This window comes from Mya arenaria, chromosome 2 (assembly GCF_026914265.1).
Source record: "Mya arenaria isolate MELC-2E11 chromosome 2, ASM2691426v1".
In the NCBI taxonomy this organism is placed as follows: Eukaryota; Metazoa; Mollusca; class Bivalvia; order Myida; family Myidae; genus Mya; species Mya arenaria.
The window spans coordinates 25,137,441-25,157,345 of NC_069123.1; the positions used below are offsets into that span (position 1 = coordinate 25,137,441).

The window sequence follows — 19,905 nt, forward strand, 5'->3', positions numbered from 1 at the left end:
TGACCGGTGACTTAATTCCTAATTGACCAAAGCCCTACTTGTTTAATGACCGACATTTTCGAGAAAAAAATGGGGACCATAAACTTGTTACAATGTTTTCAAGTGCAGAAGTAAATAACTCTAATAAAACGAAAGCTCTCAATTTCGAAAACATAATGGGACTCATACCTTGGACACACATTGTGGGTTTTTAAAACTTTGCTTCTTAAATAAAGGATTTGTAAAATGTAAATAATTATACTTTTTTCTACACTTTAAAAGGCAATATTTTTATAAGATAGATCATTCAAATCTCGTTGACCTCATGAATCGCCAGTTTTCATTCATTTCTGACGGCTTATATCCAAAAACTCTTACTTCGACCTAGAAAATGGATTTACACTACTAGTATTTTTATTAAAGAATTCAGCTGTACATAGAACTACTTTAAGGACAGAAAAAGAAAAGAAATATGTCCTCGAATTTTGCTAGGAGATAGAGGAAAACTGTTTGTTTTAGTGTAAGCTACGGAATGCCGTTAGTGCCATCGCCTATGAAAGTGTTTTTCTGAAACGCGATACTCGATAGTACGATGTTGAAAACACGACAGTACGATGATGAAAACGCGATGGTACGATGATGAAAACACGACAGTACGATGATGAAAACGCGATAGTACGATGATGAAAACACGACAGTACAATTTTGAAAACTCGATAGTACGATGATTAAAACGTGAAATCACGATATTTCGATGGTGAAAACGCGAAAGTACGATGGTGAAAACACGATAGTTTATCGCATTATCATCACCGTACTGTCGTATTATCGAGTTTTCGTTATCGTACTGTCGCGTTTTCACCATCGTAGCTTCGTGATTTCGCGTTTTTATCATCGTACTATCGAGTATCGCATTTTAGATCACCACATTCATAGGCGATTGCCCTAACGGCATTCCGTAGTAAGCACGTAATTATATTTCACCAAATGAGCATCGTAAATTGTATATTTCACAGGTGGCGTATATTTACTTTTGGTGTTCACAAGGTGAAATACATTTCGATTTGACACTAATACAAAACAAACAAACTTCTGTTTGTGATAGTGTGTGTCCCAATCCTGTTCATGCTCACTTGCATGTTTTGTTTTAAAGTGAGAGCGGGGTAAAATTTCAGTGTAGCATAATTATCTTATTCTGATTTCACTGTTCTAAAACTAAATGACTAACTCAATAAACTACGACAGTATCAACTTAATACTAGAAAGAAATGCCATGATAAAATTGAGCATTAAATTTTTATACTTTCAGGTGCTTTTTCATAAAAGGGGGAAGGGGTCTGGGGCCTTAGAGAAGGGGTTGTAGTAAAAATGGGATTTTTTTTTGTATATCATTGTATATCATGTGCATGTTTAACAATTTGCTATTAATCATCTTCAGGGCCTTTCCATTTATATGATATCAAAACTGGCAGGATTTAAATGTCATTCAAGCTGCATTCTCACAGACTGGCCGATTTTACAACTTTTTATTTTTGTTGTTGTCGCAGAATCATCTGATTTTGGAAAAAAAGACAAAAAAGTTGTCAATACGGTTAATCTATGAGAGTTCAGCTTTAAGCCACATTTCGCGAAATTATAGGATTGTATAGCCGGCGCGTGCTCTGCTTTAAATACCTCTGGATCGAATCACCCACATACTATTTATTACATGTATGTTCGATGTCCATGTATCTCACAATGCCCTCAACATATGTCACTCGTGGACAAAATGGACAGATTTATATCAGTTTTTTTTAAAAATATGCATTATGTTACATGCTCAAGATATTGGACTGAAATTACTGAGACAAACTGAGAAATATTCACTTACTTTCCGTTTCATTCGGCATTACAAGACTATGACACAAATTGTAGCAGGTCGATAATCTGTCAACGCTTTACGCGATTTGATTTGAATGGTAAAAGTGTATAATATTCATTTAGTAATGGTTAAAAAGGTTGTTAGTATGTACTTACAGAAGATAATGGTTTTATGCGACACATATTTCACAAACACGAGTAAAAACTAACAATAAAAAAATGTCAAGTAATAACCGATTTTGGCAATTTAAAACATAGAAAATATACTTATGAATGAACTACAATCACCAAAAAACTGATTGTAGGATAAATTGAAGTATTATAATTTCATTTAAAACATTATGAATTGATAATAATACGATCCATATTTTTTCCGGGTTCTAACGACTTCTCAGAGTTCATTTCCGAGGAATAAACCTGTCCGAATGCGCTGACCCACGTTCTATTCTTAACTACAATATACATGTAGATATTATCGGTCCTCCGCCGAAGCAAATTCTAAACATAGGTATATAAAACATGTATTTATTTGATTCAGTACGCGTTCATTTTGAAACTATTTGCGGATTCTTTTTTATATTTCGTTCTGTAAGTCGCCGATATTAAAATAATTGCTTTTTGTACAATTTCAATTGCGTTATATTACGCGAAACGCAGCTTATTCGAACTATATTAACCGCATTACATATATTTAAAATTCATTTCAGCGCTATTTATAGCAAGCAAGTTAATATGCACAAAGCAGTCCGTAGCTATTAGAGCAGATTGCTTACTAGGTATTTTCGATGTAAATGTTAATGTAAATTAGGTTGGTGACCACCGCAGTTGTAACCGCGCTGGAGCTGATACGCCCGTGCGCGCATTTATTCGCCAAATGTTCAAAATGTTATGCCGATCTGCCGATGCGATTTCCGAGTTACGGTTCTGAAAGCCTAGCGGCCTACAGCCTAAAACACTTATTTGTTTATAACTCTGATTGATTCATTTAGCTATGTATATTGTTTATACCGTGAAGAATTTGAAATGTATTAGTCAGACAATGAGAATATCAACTATAAAAGTGTCAACTTTAAAAGGCACTTGACCAATAAACAGATACACATGAACATGACCTCATGCTGTGAGACAAGTGCAATAAACAAGGGATGCACAGCGGGGAGTCATCATGCCGCTCATGCCTGAAGTTAAAATATTATAAGATATATACATTCTCAACCGTTACTCTGTTCTTATAATTTCCTCATGTTTGGAATGAACAGAATCTTTCTCAGATAGGCATGTTTGTAGCTGCTATATTTGAAATCAGACCGGAACAGACTACTTATTTTGACCAATTAAAACATTACAAGCTCGTTGTCATAACAACTCATACACTAACAAAAAAGTTTTAAAGGCGTGACTTAGACTGCAAAATTGAAAGTTTCTTTTATACGATTTTGCATACATATAAGACCTAAAACACTTTAACTTACCGAGAAAAACAGTGCGAAATCAAATAAGCACGCAGGCGTTTTAAAGATCAACACACACTGGTTGTTAATTAAAATGAATCATTTCTTTCCAAATATATTTCCCCAAATATCACGATAAAATAAAAAGACAATTATTATTGAAATATAATCTATTGTATTCGAGATTTACAGCTTGATAAAAGTGTGTAATTTTAAGGAGACTGTCAACCTACTAATACATGTAATTATGCTATTTTTCGTTCAATCAAACTCACTTTTTATGATATTCAAAGTCATAGTTGATAATTGTGGACATTGATACCGGGCCTATCGATACCGGGATTTCTTTTGAGAATATAATATTACCCGGTACCGAATGTGACGAAACACCGGTATCGCCATAATCCGGTATCATAAACTGTGATAACGGATTTTCCCAATATCGATACCGGGTACCGGGTTTTAGCACCACCCCCATAATTGGCGCGTAAACCTCACGTGCCCAACAAAACGCCGTGTTTACAGCTAATATCAGCCACATCGGTATTTCTTTAAACAAACACCAGATTTAAGTTAAATAACAGTACGGAAATGAAAGAATATTTTCAAGGGAAACAACCGCCGGTGAAAATAAATTCGTTCTGTACTATACGGATGTGTTTTAAGACATGTTTACAAAACGAAGTCGGGGAGTGGCAGCAAATTTGAATGATTCTGTATTTCTATTTTGGAAGAACTTATTTATTGTCTGCGAACGACGTTTAGAATTAAAAAAAAACTTTAAAATTCTATTGATTTAAAACAGATATATTTAATGCAGACCAGTTGGACACTATTTTCAATCAATTTGAAGTTAACAGCAATCCGGATTGGAGTATTCAAACAGTAATCACGACACGTTTTCAAAAGGTACCTTTTTAAAAACAGGGCCTGGACACTACTCTAGAATGACTAAATATATATTGAAATGCATTCCTGATATATCTTTCTATATTTACACAAAATTATGCCGTCATTCTGGAAGTAGATTTTAGGAGTGATTTTACCCTTATGAACTACATATTTATTAAAAGTTTCACATTGACATAAATCAAGAGATATTGTAAACAAATGATTCTGGAAGTACGTTTTATGAACAAGATATTCGGATGACACCGGTAATAGGTAACCACCGGCATGTTGGGGATAGCTGTTTTCAAAGAAAGGTTGTCATTATTTGGGTATGAACGCAATTGGGCTGGTTAAAGTGTGTGAAGTCCACTTTAACCAGACCTATTTTGTTTATATCCCCGATTATGACATACATTACGCTATTCATTACTTAATTTACACCAATAGTTCATCATTTCATTAAAAAAATGTTAAAAAATACTTCATTTCATTTAAAAAATACTTTTCAAGTAATTCTTTCTCACCTGTTCTGTAAATAGAACGACCTGAAGGTAACATGAAACAGATTTTCAAATGAAATCATAATAATGCGGAAAAAAATCCATCACTTCTGTTCAAATCACTTATAAACGTAAAATTAAAACATGAATGACAACAATACAATTAACATATCATAATTTTACACTTTCTAACATGTTGATTCAATTTTTTCGAAGCCTGCTGACAATACAAAGAATAACAAGATGAATACTTTTCAATATACATGGGTGATGACTCACGATCCGAAGATGTTGCGTTCATTGGATGATAATTGCAATTGCAGGAAAGTAGTTCATTTAAGGAATGGAAGTTGAGGTGTAAATACTGTTTTATACATGTATATGATCTTGAAATGAAAATGGTTCACTATCATTATTATACGCTAATTTGTAGGTAAGTGAGAAGTAATTGGAACTGGAAACTGATTTACTACCGCGTTCTCCAGTCTTGTGCTGCGGAAGCCACACCTGCCATCACTGCCATATTCCAGCGCTCAGTTGACACCGGTGAGCTGCCATATGACTGGAGGAATGCAAACGTAGCGCCTGTCTACAAAAAGGGGGATCGTCACACTGCTGAGAACTACCGTCCTGTGTCTCTCACCTGCGTTGTCTCCAAACTACTGGAACACATCATTTGCCACCACATCCTCAACCATCTAGACAACAACAACGTTCTTACATCTCTGAACCACGGTTTCAGGTCGGGTTACTCGTGCGAATCCCAGCTCGTCGTCACTGCACATGATCTCCTTGGGCATTTCGATCGCAACAAGCAGGTGGATACCATCATACTGGACTTCAGCAAGGCGTTCGACACAGTGCCTCATCAACGACTGCTCCTCAAGCTAGAGAATTATGGAATTCGAGGACCACTACTGAAATGGATCTCCCACTTCCTGACTCTGCGAGAAATGTGTGTCGTCGTTGAAGGTGAGAAGTCCCGGCAAGTCCCCGTTGGATCCGGCGTCCCCCAAGGCACTGTGCTCGGACCCTTGCTGTTCCTCTGCCATATCAACGACTTGCCCGAGAGAGTGAAGTCCACCATCCGACTTTTTGCTGACGACTGCCTGCTATACCGGGCGATTAACTCGTTCCGAGACCACAAACAGCTGCAACAAGACCTAGACGCTCTACAACAATGGGCCAACGACTGGGGGATGAAGTTTAACGCGAAGAAGTGCTACCTTCTGAGCTCAAAGCACAAATCCAGCTTCTTCTACCAGATCAACAACTCCATACTACAACGTGTAGAAACCAACCCCTACCTCGGCATAACATTCTCCGAAGATATGAAGTGGAATAACCACATAACCAACATAGCAAAGAAGGCCAATTCAACCCTTGGATTTCTACGTCGCAACCTCCGGTACTGTCCAAAAGAATACAGGAGGAACGCATACCTGGCTCTAGTTCGGTCCAAGCTCGAGTATGGCTGCGTCATTTGGGACCCCTACTCAACCAGTGACATCAACCGACTAGAGAAAATCCAGCGATCGGCAGCACGCTTCATCACTAGGGATTACCGCTCTCGACATGATGGTGCAGTCACAGAGATGCTGTCCCAACTAGACCTCCTCCCACTTCAAGAGAGACGTCGCCACCAGCGGTTGACCTTTCTGTACAAGATGGTGAAAGGGCACGTACCGGCCATCAATATTGAACACTATCTCACACCTTTGAGACCGAAACGAACAATTAGGGCTAAACGTTTTGAAAACTTTATCACCAAAAACATTGTGGAAAACTCAGTGAATAATAACAAACAGTGCTTTTCAAATATAGATAGTAGATCAGCCAATTTCAAGAACTCATTCTTCGTGAGAACTGTTCCAGAGTGGAATCAATTAAGTGACAGTGTGGTAGATTCATCAACCATAGATTGCTTCAAATCAGCTCTACTTACAGACAAATAAAAACTAATTTTATGCGCACACCCCCGTCAAGTGAAAGCCAGTATTGGTAGCTTTGACGTACCCATACAGATACAGATACAGATACAACATTTAGTTGAAGCATTAAAAGACAACTCTATATATACATTTATCTGTTTATTCAAACCATATCATGTAACTGTTTTACAGGTTTTTACACATTCCATTCACAGATTTTAACATAATTCCTACAATATGTCTATGCAACTCAATACATTGCCTGTAAAATATCAATACAATAATACAGAAGATACACACATTTAAAAATCACTAATTCAATTTTCAGCAGTCACTGGTCTAGATTTGCGAAGCTAAGGACTAAATTATGAAGTACCATTTAAGCCAAAAAAACCCCCAAAAAACCTGTAAATGGACTACATATTTCAACATGGTTTATATTTGCGTTAAGAAGGATTATATTTTCATAGTAAAAAAGTGGTTTACATTTTCATTGTGTATAGTCTTATATTATTTTGTTGTTTTAACATTGAAACCCTACAGTACAGTAGACTTTCATACTATTTTATACATAAAATGGCATGGTAACTGCAAACACATAGGTAAGTACAAATACTCTTTTTCCCCGGAGAAAGACCAAAAGCTGCAAGTATAAATTAAATAGTGGTATTAAAGTATCAAGGATGTACTGAAAAATGTTGATTTTTGGCTCAAAAGGTACACCATACTTACAAGAATACATCAATGACTGGCCTATTAAAGCTCCTTAAGCATTGAACTGCAACGAGCAGAAATGGGTCTTTATAATATAGAAAATATTTGAATGATCACTTTTCCCTATCATGAATATATCAAAGATATTATTTGTCAAAAAAATACATGACAGCATAATGGTCCAAAACATGTTACCTCATGGGTTCGTTTCACCATTCTAATTACAGTAACAGTAAGGATTGATGTCATATTTCCTGCTTGTGTGATATTTGCTATCAAAAAGATCAAAAACATTTCTAATACTAACATGCAATGTATACTCTGGCTTGTTTATATGCAATTATGCATTAATATCAGTTTTATTTAAAACAGCATGATACCTACACCGCGCATTGTAGTGTTTTACAGAATAATTCTACTCTACATTTCAACAATTAAAAATGTAACAGCAATATAATCATTTCATTATTTTACAAAAATGCAAATACTTATAACTGATTTAGTCCTAATAATCCAATCACAAAGATTCTCACAAACTATAGCAGTGCATGTAACATGATTTTCATGTCAATACCCGGTATGTATATATTCTTGTTTATTCAACAACAAAAGTACAGTTCCTGGACAATTTATGGATTCTGGATTATACAATATGTACATAATTCAAAAGCTGCTAGTAATCTCAATCAATTCGGTTAATAAATAGACTGTCAAATAGTCCAACAAACGTTCTATATCATGCATTTTATAACACATTCATCACTTCCATTCGACAAATGGAGAGCCATTTAACATCACATCCATTCGACCAATGGAGAGGCATTTAACATCACATCCGACCAATGGTTAAGCATTCTAATTCATCAGACCAATGGAGAAGCGCTTAACAATCCAAATTGGATAAAGGTTTTGCATATACATGGCTCACTAAAGGAGTGGTTACAAATATGTTTAGCCTTAAAACGAAATTTAATTATTCCAATTAAAATGTTGAACAAAAAATCATCTTGGATTTAGTTTTCAAAATTTTGTATCACTACCTTAAAATTCGGACCTAACGTAACTAAGAAATGTTTCAAAATACATGTTTAACTTCCTTTATCGCTTTCAAGCAAAACATCATAGTAACATTACTGGTGTAACATAGTTTCAAGCAAATTTACCCGTTTATAATCAGTAAATAAATTAAGAATTGGTTTTCATGTTGATGTTATATGAAGGTTTAGTAATTTATTTACCAGGCATGGAAACAAGATTTTTTATTATTCAAAAGTTTAAAAATGTAACAAGAAACCGCAACCGAAATTATTATAAAAAGTCTGATGCGGATTATTAGACTAGAAACATTATTTTGATTTACATATTTTTTTTATTTTTTTTTCAAGAAATATTTCTAATAATCCATTACATACTTTAATGAAGTGTTGAATAATAATTGGATAAATATCATTATTGATTGTAATAGACTACAATCGTTCATCAAATCAGGAATAATCGTAAGTGTAAATCAATAATAATGTTGGTATGAAAACATCATTTGTGTAATAAATATTTCAAATTTACCCAACATACTGCCTCAACAAATGATATTAAACACATGTATTTTATGGTTGATAAGTTATAAAGTTCATGGAAAACTCATTGTGATTATAATAATAATAAATTTTCGCAGATTTTTGGCATCCATCATTCTTTATTTCATTTTATTCGATCAGAACATCGCACCATCACAACCAGTGCTCTGTGTTTCTTATTAGAATTTTTAACTTTCTTTTAAAGAACTACAATAAATGCGAAAACATTTAAACATCATGATCAATGGTTGGATGATATGACAATGAAATTTCTAAAACTTCTAAATGCATAAATAAAAAAAATGTGATGAAAAGCTGCAATCTTTGAAAATGAAAGAAAAATCACCTATAATAACACATTCTCAGATGCATTCGTAACAATAAACATTTCAATACATAACAATTTATGCTTAAATATACGCATAATAGACAGTCTTGCACAAAGTCATATTTTGGTAAGTTATTGCTATTTTATCCCTATCTAAGATATGCAGATTAATTTATAACAACATGATAATGATCATTTGCCATCTAGAAATATCTTAATAATTCATACAGATTTTTTTTATCAAGACTACCTTTGAATTAGTGTTTTATGATATTAATTTCAGTTAATTTTGAATGTCGTATGTCCGACATCACTCATGAAAAATGACAGCATGTCAAATCACTCTATAAATTATTACTCATAACGAATGGAGATTCACAAGTCGCATTTTAACCATGGAATAACAAGTGCATAAGGACTTGGATTCAATAAATCATTTTGTTATAAAAAGTCTATTAGTATATAGGGCGGTAGAAATTCCAAGTAATTGCCACATCTACTGCTCAATAATGAGCTATGTATGCATTTTATGAACACCTCAAGCTGTTATCAAGTATTGTACACTACACAAGTCTTAACCAAGCCATAACCTGAGATTTCAACTTTAAAACTTGGTAGTTACCAGGGGCGCACCTAGGCATACTCCAGTACGCCCTGGCGTACAAATTTATATTGGTTATTCATAAATGGCAAGTCTTTTGTTACTGTATTCTTCATAATGTTCTTGCCAGTGTGGACACACGTCCCACTTCAGCCCCATGTGACATTTTGAGACCTAACCCTTGCATGTCGATGGCTCACTAGAGTCATACAGGAATATGCCCCAGTTATAAAGTAGTTTATCAGAATTTATTTCAAGAAATCATAATTATATATGATAAAATGGTCATACATGTATCTTTCAGAAGCTTGATTTATAAAAAAGGAAAGAAATTGGTTTTATTTTATAAGAATGCTCATCTTCAACAAATATCCCTTCATTCAACAGCGTTTATATGCCAAAGTTTCATATATTCCAACTGTTTACCCACCCTAGTTTAATATTTCTAACAAATGCCATAACACCAGACACAACTCTAAACAAAATCATGCCCCTATTTATCTCCCCTCAAACCTCTCTAAGTCAATGCCATAACACTAATAGATAATAGCTATCAATCTCCAACACAGTCAGAGTGATCTCCCTTGACAGCAGAGCTAACCTCTGCCACAACTTCAGAAAAACAGCTGGATTTCAGCTGTCCACTTTTCATGTTTTTTATTTTATCTTAATGCTGTATTGTTCAGTTTAAACTTATACATTTAAGTTATATAACAATGTATATTTGAAATATTTTTTATAATATGCTGAAAGTCACATGATTTCGATGATCATCACATGTTGATTGTGACGGCAGTGATTATTGTACAGCAAAGGGTTAGTAACCATGGTGTGGAGTTTGAAAAGATATATCTAAAAGTCCATTTGAAATGATAAGCCCCTATTACTATTACACTGACAGAGACACATAACTATTGTATTGTGAGATGTTTCGTTTAAGAATGTCTGAACAGGGCCCTAGAACACGTTCAAATCTGCCGCGATCCAGCTTGACACATTTGAGAGGTCCTCGTGAAATCACCGTGGCAGCTCTTGGACGGTTCAATAGTAATGCAATCTCACCTGGAAAAGAAATAAGTCATGATGAAATAAATGAGGAAGGGAAGTCACTCATGATTGACTAAATGCAAGAGGGAAGGCATTAATAATAAATCAAATGAGGAAGGGAAGTCACTCATAATCAACTAAAACTGATGGGGTAGTTAGTTATAACTGACTAGATGAGGAAAGGAGGTCACTTAATATTTACTATATGAGAGAGGAAGTCACTCATGATTAACTAAATGAAAGAGGAAGTAACTCATGATCAACTAAATGTTAGCGGGAAGGCAATCATTAGTGACTAAACAGTAAAGGGAAGTTACTCATGATTTACTTAATAACTAAGTTAATGAATTAGTAAATGGTTACACAAGAGAGGGAAGTAATTTATGATTGACTAACTGATAGATGCAAGAAATAAATGATGTTGTTTATTTTAAAAAGTCATCATAAAAAGGAATACTTTTACAAATATCCTAGCTACCAGTGAAAATATCATTTGCTGTGGTCACGTTGCAGTAAAATTTTACCTTAAACTGAGATATAGCAAATTTTCTGATTCTTTTCTGCTAAAATCCAATACAAATGTTGATTTAATTGGCATTAATTGGAATATGGCAATAGAAACATAAAGTAAGGCACACCCACAAAATTTGTCATTTTTTTTTTTCAAACAAGTGTGTCTATTGCAATATGAAGGCTTATTCTATTAAGCAATACAGTTAGAAAAGTGTCTGTTAGAGCAGTGACAATAAGAGCAGTGAAAATAACATTATATTTTAACAAAACACTTAAGAGAATATAAAATGTAAATTGCCAAATAATATGTAACAATCCTTTCAGGTATCCGATCTTTTGAAAGATGCGGAATGCAGTGGAATGGGAGGGAAAGGCGTAACCACTATGAATCCCCTGACCATATTATGAAAAGAGAATGGGGACATTGCCTACGTCTAAGAATACACAATATTTGATGTCATATGATGAGACCAAATTACCAAAGTAGTCTGATGTTCCGAGTCTGCCCACTTCCACTGGTTCTTCGTTATCTGAACGCCTCTGTAACACAGCTGCCTGGCCCTGTAATACATTGTCAGGTAAGTTTAGTTTGTATTAATTTTTTTAAAGTAAATAATTATGATGTAAGCAAAACATGGGATATCAAAGTTTTTTGTTAGTAAAAATACAACTGAGGTTCCCACTGTCTGATGTATATTTAAGATCATGGGTACATAAAGTTTGATACAACATAATGCCAAAGCTGATAAGCCCATTTCTCCTTATTGCAGTTCACTACATTGCAGATGCCCTGTGTTTACCTCAAGGATGATGAAGAAGTCATCTCCCGGTTCACCCTGCCTCACAATTTCCTGGCCATCTTCAAACTGTACGGGCTCCAGGGAATCTGCCACTGTAAGGCGCTCCCACTTGTCCAGATTCTCTAAAATATGGACAAGATATAGGGTAAGTAAATATCTCCCTGTCTATTGTAATTAACAGGGTTTGTACATGACCCAATATAGGATATAAGGGGCAAAGAAAACCATATTTGGTGAGAGCGAAGTTCAAACCAGAATGTGTTTTCCTCCGCCCCGTATTATATTGTTCAATTTATGGGAAATGTTTCATTTATTAACCAGAATCAGAAAAAAAGATTCCATGTTGGACAATATAATTCAGTGACCCAGTATGGAAAAATATGGAGTCACGGCATGACCAGTCCTGGACCAATGGCGTTGCGTCATTTATGTTAGGATTAGCAAGGTCTATAACAATTTCCTCACAATTTCCTGGCCACCTTCAACAGGAAAGTCTTTTGATATTGAAAATTACCAGAGCCAAATTATACTTCCTGTCATTCAACTGCCTGTACAAACACTTATTATTATTAGAAATTCACAATGTACAAATCACATTTTCGCAGCAATTTCCAATTTCATCGCTAACTAAATCTCAGTTAATGTGATTTATTTAATCACATTACCATCTGATGGACAAAACACCAATAAAAACACAGAGGTTGCACCAGAGTTTCTGTAATGCAAAATTCTTGGACAGCTTTGATTTTATTAGACCTGCTAAAATGTTTCTGTCATTCAACAGCACGCTAGAATTAACATGGAGCTCAGACAGAATAAATGAAAAATTGAAAACCAACCCTGACAGCTTATTCTTAAGACTGTATGAAATACAAACACATTCCCTAGGTAAGAAATTAAGGGCATGGTGCAAGTCTGACTTAGCTCGATACAGAAATATAAGGTGGTAGGTCCGTCTTGCACTAAGCCCTCAATATGGTAATCTTGTCTGGAAGAATAGCCAACATTTAAAAGACTCGAGTGCATACTTTCTATTGTAATTTGTTCATACTGTCTGGTAGTTTCACCAAAATATTCATAAAAATAATGTATTAAATACTTCTAGTTTATTATCCATTTTTGTAAAAATCGTTTAAATCTTTATTGATGTTTCTGCCTAACAACCTTTCATAGAAATTATTTTTACATAATTTTCCTTTTGTTGCTATGTCACCCCATGGATAACATACCCCCCCCCCCCCCCCCCCCCCTATATATATACTGCAAGTAGGTCCAAGTAGTAATTTCAATTTAGCAGTTAAGCCTAAGGACTTTAATCTCAGGAATCTTAATTTTTTTATGGAATAATTAATTTTACTGGGAATCAATTTGAAATTAGAAATACAAATTACACATTAAAACACTTCAATTATTTAATATGATTATTTATTTATTATTTATTTTATGATCTACTTGGCATACATCCGAGGTTGTTTTCTATGGACAATGGCTGAGGTGTTCTGATTGAAAGCCATAGGGAGTACATTCAGCTCAATGTTATACTTATAACTAATACAAACCAGTTATATTATAAACAAGAGCTGTCACAGAGACAGCGCGCTCGACTATTCCACCGCTTTTCAGTGTAAGGATTGAAAAGTTTTGGCGAAACATGCATGGATCACTGTTAGATTAGATTTCAATGCAATACATGATGTGCGGAGATAATTATTAACATAAATGTGGTCACATGCAAAATTTTAACCAGAATTTTTAAGTGTAATAATAAAGGGCCATTATTTGCAAAACACAGTTATCTAACTTGATTATTCAATTAGGTTGAGTGGTTGAATACCATTGTATAAAGTCTCAATGCAATACATCAAGTAGTTGCTGAGATATTATCCTATGTGTGCTAACATCAAAGACCTTAACCAGAATTTCTAAGTCGCATAATAAAGGGGCAAAAATTATATAATATGAAAGATAGAGTTATCTTACTTGATTAAATAAGAAGTTTAAATGGTTGGGAGCCTGTGTGTAAAGTTTCAATGCAATACATGATGTATTTGCTGAAGCATTGACTTAAAAGTGGTTACATGCAAAACCTTAACCAGAATTTCTATGTTGAATAAAAAAGGGCCATTATTTGAATTTAATGCAAACTAGAGTTATCTTACTTGGTTGTTTAAGTAGATTGGATGGTTGAGTACCATTTTATAAAGTCTCAATGCAATTCATCCAGATGTTGCTGAGATATTAACCTATGTGTGCTTACATGCAAAACCTTCACCAAAGTCGAATAATAAAGGGCAATTATTTGCATTAAATGCAAACTAGAGTTAACTTATTTGGTAAATTAAGTAGATTGGATGGTTGAGTACCATTGTATCAAGTCTCAATGCAATACCTCAAGCAGTTGCTGAGATATTAACCTATGTGTGCTTGCACGCAAAACCTTAACCAGAATTTCTAAGTCAAATAATAAAGGCCTATTTTTGGCATTAAATGCAAAGTAGAGTTATCAAACTTGGTTAATTAAGTAGGTTGGATGATTGAGTACCATTGTATAAATGCAATACCTCAAGTAGTTGCTGAGAAATAAACCTATGTGTGCTTGCACGCAAAACCTTAACCAAGGGGTGACGCTGACGCTTGGGTGAGTAGTATAGCTCTCCTTATTCTTCGAATAGTCGAGCTAAAAATACAGGGGATACAACCCAGAGAAACTACTTTTATTGATGGGAAGCCATAGAAAATAAAATATACCTGGTTGTTCAACTCACTGTAAGACTAGAAATAAAACAATCCAATTACTTCAGGACTTATATCGAAATGAAAAATATGGGGATACAATCCAAACAAACTGCTTGAATGACAAGAAGCCATCAGACATCAAATATATCTGGTCATTCAACTCAATGTAGGACTAGACAAACCAATTATCTCTTGTTCTGTGACAGATATATTAATGCCCAGTACCAGTATATTGATTCTTAGAAAAAGTGATAAAATGAGGTTGACCATGAATGATGGCTGTCTTTGAAGTGTCAGGAAGAAAGAGAGCAAGTTAAAGACATTAAAGAATTTTGTAGACATGGTAGACAGGAAAATAAAACTAGAGGTTGCTTTTTCGAAAAAGCGCATGTCTCCCCCATTGTGTGGTCGTAGGTGAGAAATAATCAATGATGGATCCCAAAATCAATAGGGGCCATCAACTAGTCATGACTAACTGGCATACCAAGTATGAAGTTCCTGGGTGTAAACGTTCTTGAGTTATTGAGCAGAAACCGGTTCTTCACCTCAAGGTCAGTGACCTTGACCTTTGACCAACTGATTGCAAAATCAACTAGACATCATGACCAACCTCACTTCAAAGTTTGGTGAACCTAGATCAAAGCATTCTCCTGATATTGCACGGAAATATTTTTTTACATTAGAGGTCACAGCGACGTTGACCTTTGACCTTGTGACCCCCCAAAACATAGGAGTTTTCTAAACCTCATGATCAACCTCCCTACCAAGTTTGGTGAACCTAGGTCAAACCATTCTCAAGATATTGAGCGGAAATGTTTTTTACATTGGGGGTCGCCGCGACCTTGACCTTTGACCTAGTGACCCCAAAAACAATAGGGATCTTCTACACCTCATGACCAACCTCCCTACCAAGTTTGGTGAACCTAGGTCAAACCGTTCTCAAGATTTTGAGCAGAAATGTTTTTTATATTGGGGGTCGCCGCGACCTTGACCTTTGACCTAGTGACCCCAAAAACAATAGGGATCCTCTACACCTCACGACCAACCTCCCTACCAAGTTTGGTGAACCTAGGTCAAACCATTCTCAAGATATTGAGCGGAAATGTTTTTTACATTGGGGGTCGCCGCGACCTTGACCTTTGACCTAGTGACCCCAAAAACAATAGGGATCCTCTACACCTCACGACCAACCTCCCTACCAAGTTTGGTGAACCTAGGTCAAACCATTCTCAAGATATTGAGCGGAAATGTTTTTTACATTGGGGGTCGCCGCGACCTTGACCTTTGACCTAGTGACCCCAAAAACAATAGGGATCTTCTACACCTCATGACCAACCTCCCTACCAAGTTTGGTGAACCTAGGTCAAACCGTTCTCAAGATTTTGAGCAGAAATGTTTTTTATATTGGGGGTCACCGCGACCTTGACCTTTGACCTAGTGACCCCAAAAACAATAGGGATCCTCTACACCTCACGACCAACCTCCCTACCAAGTTTGGTGAACCTAGGTCAAGCCATTCTAAAGATATTGAGCGGAAATGTTTTTTACATTGGGGGTCGCCGCGACCTTGACCTTTGACCTAGTGACCCCAAAAACAATAGGGATCCTCTACACCTCACGACCAACCTCCCTACCAAGTTTGGTGAACCTAGGTCAAACCATTCTCAAGATATTGAGCGGAAATGTTTTTTACATTGGGGGTCGCCGCGACCTTGACCTTTGACCTAGTGACCCCAAAAACAATAGGGATCCTCTACACCTCACGACCAACCTCCCTACCAAGTTTGGTGAACCTAGGTCAAACCATTCTCAAGATATTGAGCGGAAATGTTTTTTACATTGGGGGTCGCCGCGACCTTGACCTTTGACCTAGTGACCCCAAAAACAATAGGGATCTTCTACACCTCATGACCAACCTCCCTACCAAGTTTGGTGAACCTAGGTCAAACCATTGTCAAGATATTGAGCGGAAATGTTTTTTACATTGGGGGTCGCCGCGACCTTGACCTTTGACCTAGTGACCCCAAAAACAATAGGGATCTTCTACACCTCATGACCAACCTCCCTACCAAGTTTGGTGATCCTAGGTCATGCGGTTTTCCAGTTATCGATCGGAAACGAAGTGTGACGTACGGACGGACTGACGGACTGACGGACTACCGGACTATCGGACTACCGGACTGACGGACAGGGCAAAAACAATATGTCTCCCCCAGAGAGGGGGAGACATAATAATTCATTTCCTCTATATCTACATGGCTTACCTTCTCAATCTCAAACAAATCTTCATGTCAAGAAAATGGTTAATGTTGACAAAAGTTTTGATCATTTATCTTAAAAGAGTTCAATGGGGAGAAAATGTTTCATTGACACCCATAAAAGTTATACATGTACCCTTCAAGTGTTATTTCTTGACCTTCTTCTCAGATCACGTCTGCCTTTATCTACCTATTGATATAGACAAAGTTTTGCAAACCATAAAGTGAATGCAAGCATCACACATTTTACCAAGGGCCAGTAATCTTAATGTTTTATTTGTTGAAGTGATTGGACTTACTGCATATACTACAGCCCCTAAAACTAGCATGATAAACACCACTGGATGAAACCTCATGCCAGAATCAAGACTATTATTAATGTTTCTAGAATTTTCTTTGAAAATCAGACAAATAAAAATTATCCCAGATAAATTTGTCAATTCATTACAGTTACTGGAACTCCAAAGTCTAAATCCGGCAACTTCCAATTTTTAGAATGATTGCTTTTCCCAGTTTAAAATAAAACCAATCCTTTTCTACTGCAAAAAACAGCAATCCACAATTTTATCCCACTTTTTCAATAACCTTGTCGCCTGCACGTGCAACTCACCGAGTATTGAAACTTTAGCCAGGAATTCTTCATACATCTTCCTCTTTCTAATTGTGCTTCCCTGAAATATAACAAAACATTCAGAAAATTGCTCTAAATTATTTGCTATTTGATTTGTGTTTTATGTAAAAAAATTAGCAGGCGAAATAGCATTTGTAACGTATAAAGTTCTCATATGTTAGGATTTATTTTTGGTAACCCTGATTGGGCCGATTGTTCAGAACTTTGTTAAAGTTAACAAGTGATTAACATCATCTTTGCTTACTTTTAAAGGGGGAAATATTCTATGATGTGTTCCTAAAATTCAATAAATAAAGTACAGCAACGTTCTCTTAAATCTTGCAATGCAGAGCATAAGTGAATCTGTGACGCTTCCCGAGCAATACAGATTTGAAAGTTAATGATGATGACATTAACAACATTGATAACTTTTAAAAAGCTCCTAACAACTGGAGAAAATATCACAACCTCATCTTTAGGAGATTTTTAAAGATTAGCGACAGAGAATGAAGTTTGCAGAAATAGTCAAATTTAACAAAAGCACTGCCAAGCAAACATCAACACTCATCTGTTTATTTCAGTTGAAAAGGGCCATAAATCAATAAATACCAAAAGTAATAGGCCTTGCTACTAATGTGCATTTTGTCTCTGGCAACATGTGTACTAAGTTTCATGGGTAATTATTCCAAAATGTTTTTGAGATCATGGTCATGGTTGAAGTTTTTGCAGGACACCAACTCTGGCTTCAGCAAGTCTACCATAACACCTCATCAATTGTTTTCTTCAAATTTCTCTGAATTTGTTTTCTTGTTTTCAAAATATGTTGTTTGTTTTAAGTCACTTTGACTGAAAATTGTGTACTAGATAATACATTTAAAAAACTTAGATGCAAAGTGATGTTTTGAAAAGAGTGTCATTGCAAAAAACTAAAAACAGTTTGAAAGATTTTAATATCATGAAACATCTAATACCAATAATTCAAGAACATTTTCATCATCTTCATTTCTTAATAAGTTCAATAGATTCTTGCTGTAACAACAGGCATTTAAAATAAGACTCATAGATTTGATGAACTCATAGATTTTAAGCACCGTTGTTTGACAACACCAATTATTTCACTTAACTATCATAAAATCAGTTGTTTATTGCTTGGACAATTAAGTTTCTCAAAAGATTTGTCTCACTGCACTTTTATTTCCCAATTATGTTTACAAAAGTAAAAGAATTGATCATTTCCATTGTCTTCAAAGAAAATCCCGATCATGAATATTAAAATGAGTTCACAGGATTGAGGCCAAGAGCTGTATCCATTTCCAAGTATCTTTATATTCTTTTTTTAAAAATGCAACTTAAAAATGTTATGATAGTCTGAAATTTAGATCTCTTGGGATTTATCCTGAAATTTAACAATTGAATTTCAGAGAAAATTGCAGGCATATGTAAAACAATTTCAAGCTTATTTAATTTCACACTTAGAAGACTTAGCATTACAGAGACATAATTTCATTTTTCTGAAAAGCTTTTAAGCAGTATTATTTAAGCTTTCAAAGAATTCCCTCTTGAATATCAGATTGATTTTTATGCTGTAATACATATTTTGCAAGAGACTCGTTCATGGTTTGTAAAATGCACATTTTACGGATTTTTTTTTTTACAAAATAAAGTGTGGGAAATCAAAAGTAGAATGAAACTAACATACTAACGGCTGGATCCTTTCAACAAATGTTGATAATATGCACAAATATTGTCTTTAAAGTCTGCAGTTTTGAAATGCAGTTCTAACCCAATTTAACATTATCACGTGTTTCTTGCAATTTTTTTTCAATAAATGTAAAAATTTCAAATTTCCATCAATTTAGTATGAGTCCCTATGGGTGAGTGGATGAAGTATCAGTCTTTAATATTTTTCTTGACTGTACGAGTGTTGGTGCACTCCTGACTGAAACTTAATATATATATATATGTTTTGTGATATAGTTCTCGGACAAGTTAGGAAAACAGAAAACCACAGAATGTGTCGTTATCATACCATAAGGATTCTTCGATAGCTGTCTCTATCAATTCCCCACAGCTTGACATCGCCTTTCGCCTGTGAATACATAAAACAAATAA

General features: G+C 35.2%; 1 protein-coding gene across 3 annotated transcripts in view; it reads right to left on the reverse strand.

The window, feature by feature from the left end:
- Positions 1-6,758: 6,758 nt before the first annotated feature.
- The window catches only part of LOC128206856 (cAMP-dependent protein kinase regulatory subunit-like), a 107,065-nt gene continuing 93,918 nt past the window's right edge, over positions 6,759-19,905 (reverse strand). For all 3 annotated transcript variants that reach the window (XM_052909565.1, XM_052909571.1, XM_052909557.1), the window contains 5 exons: positions 19,823-19,882; positions 17,794-17,854; positions 12,190-12,311; positions 11,869-11,950; positions 6,759-10,891 (listed from right to left, as the gene is read on the reverse strand). In XM_052909565.1, coding sequence (XP_052765525.1) covers positions 10,719-10,891; positions 11,869-11,950; positions 12,190-12,311; positions 17,794-17,854; positions 19,823-19,882 — 498 coding nt within the window. In that variant the 3' untranslated portion in view covers positions 6,759-10,718. The remainder of the gene's footprint in view (positions 10,892-11,868; positions 11,951-12,189; positions 12,312-17,793; positions 17,855-19,822; positions 19,883-19,905) is intronic.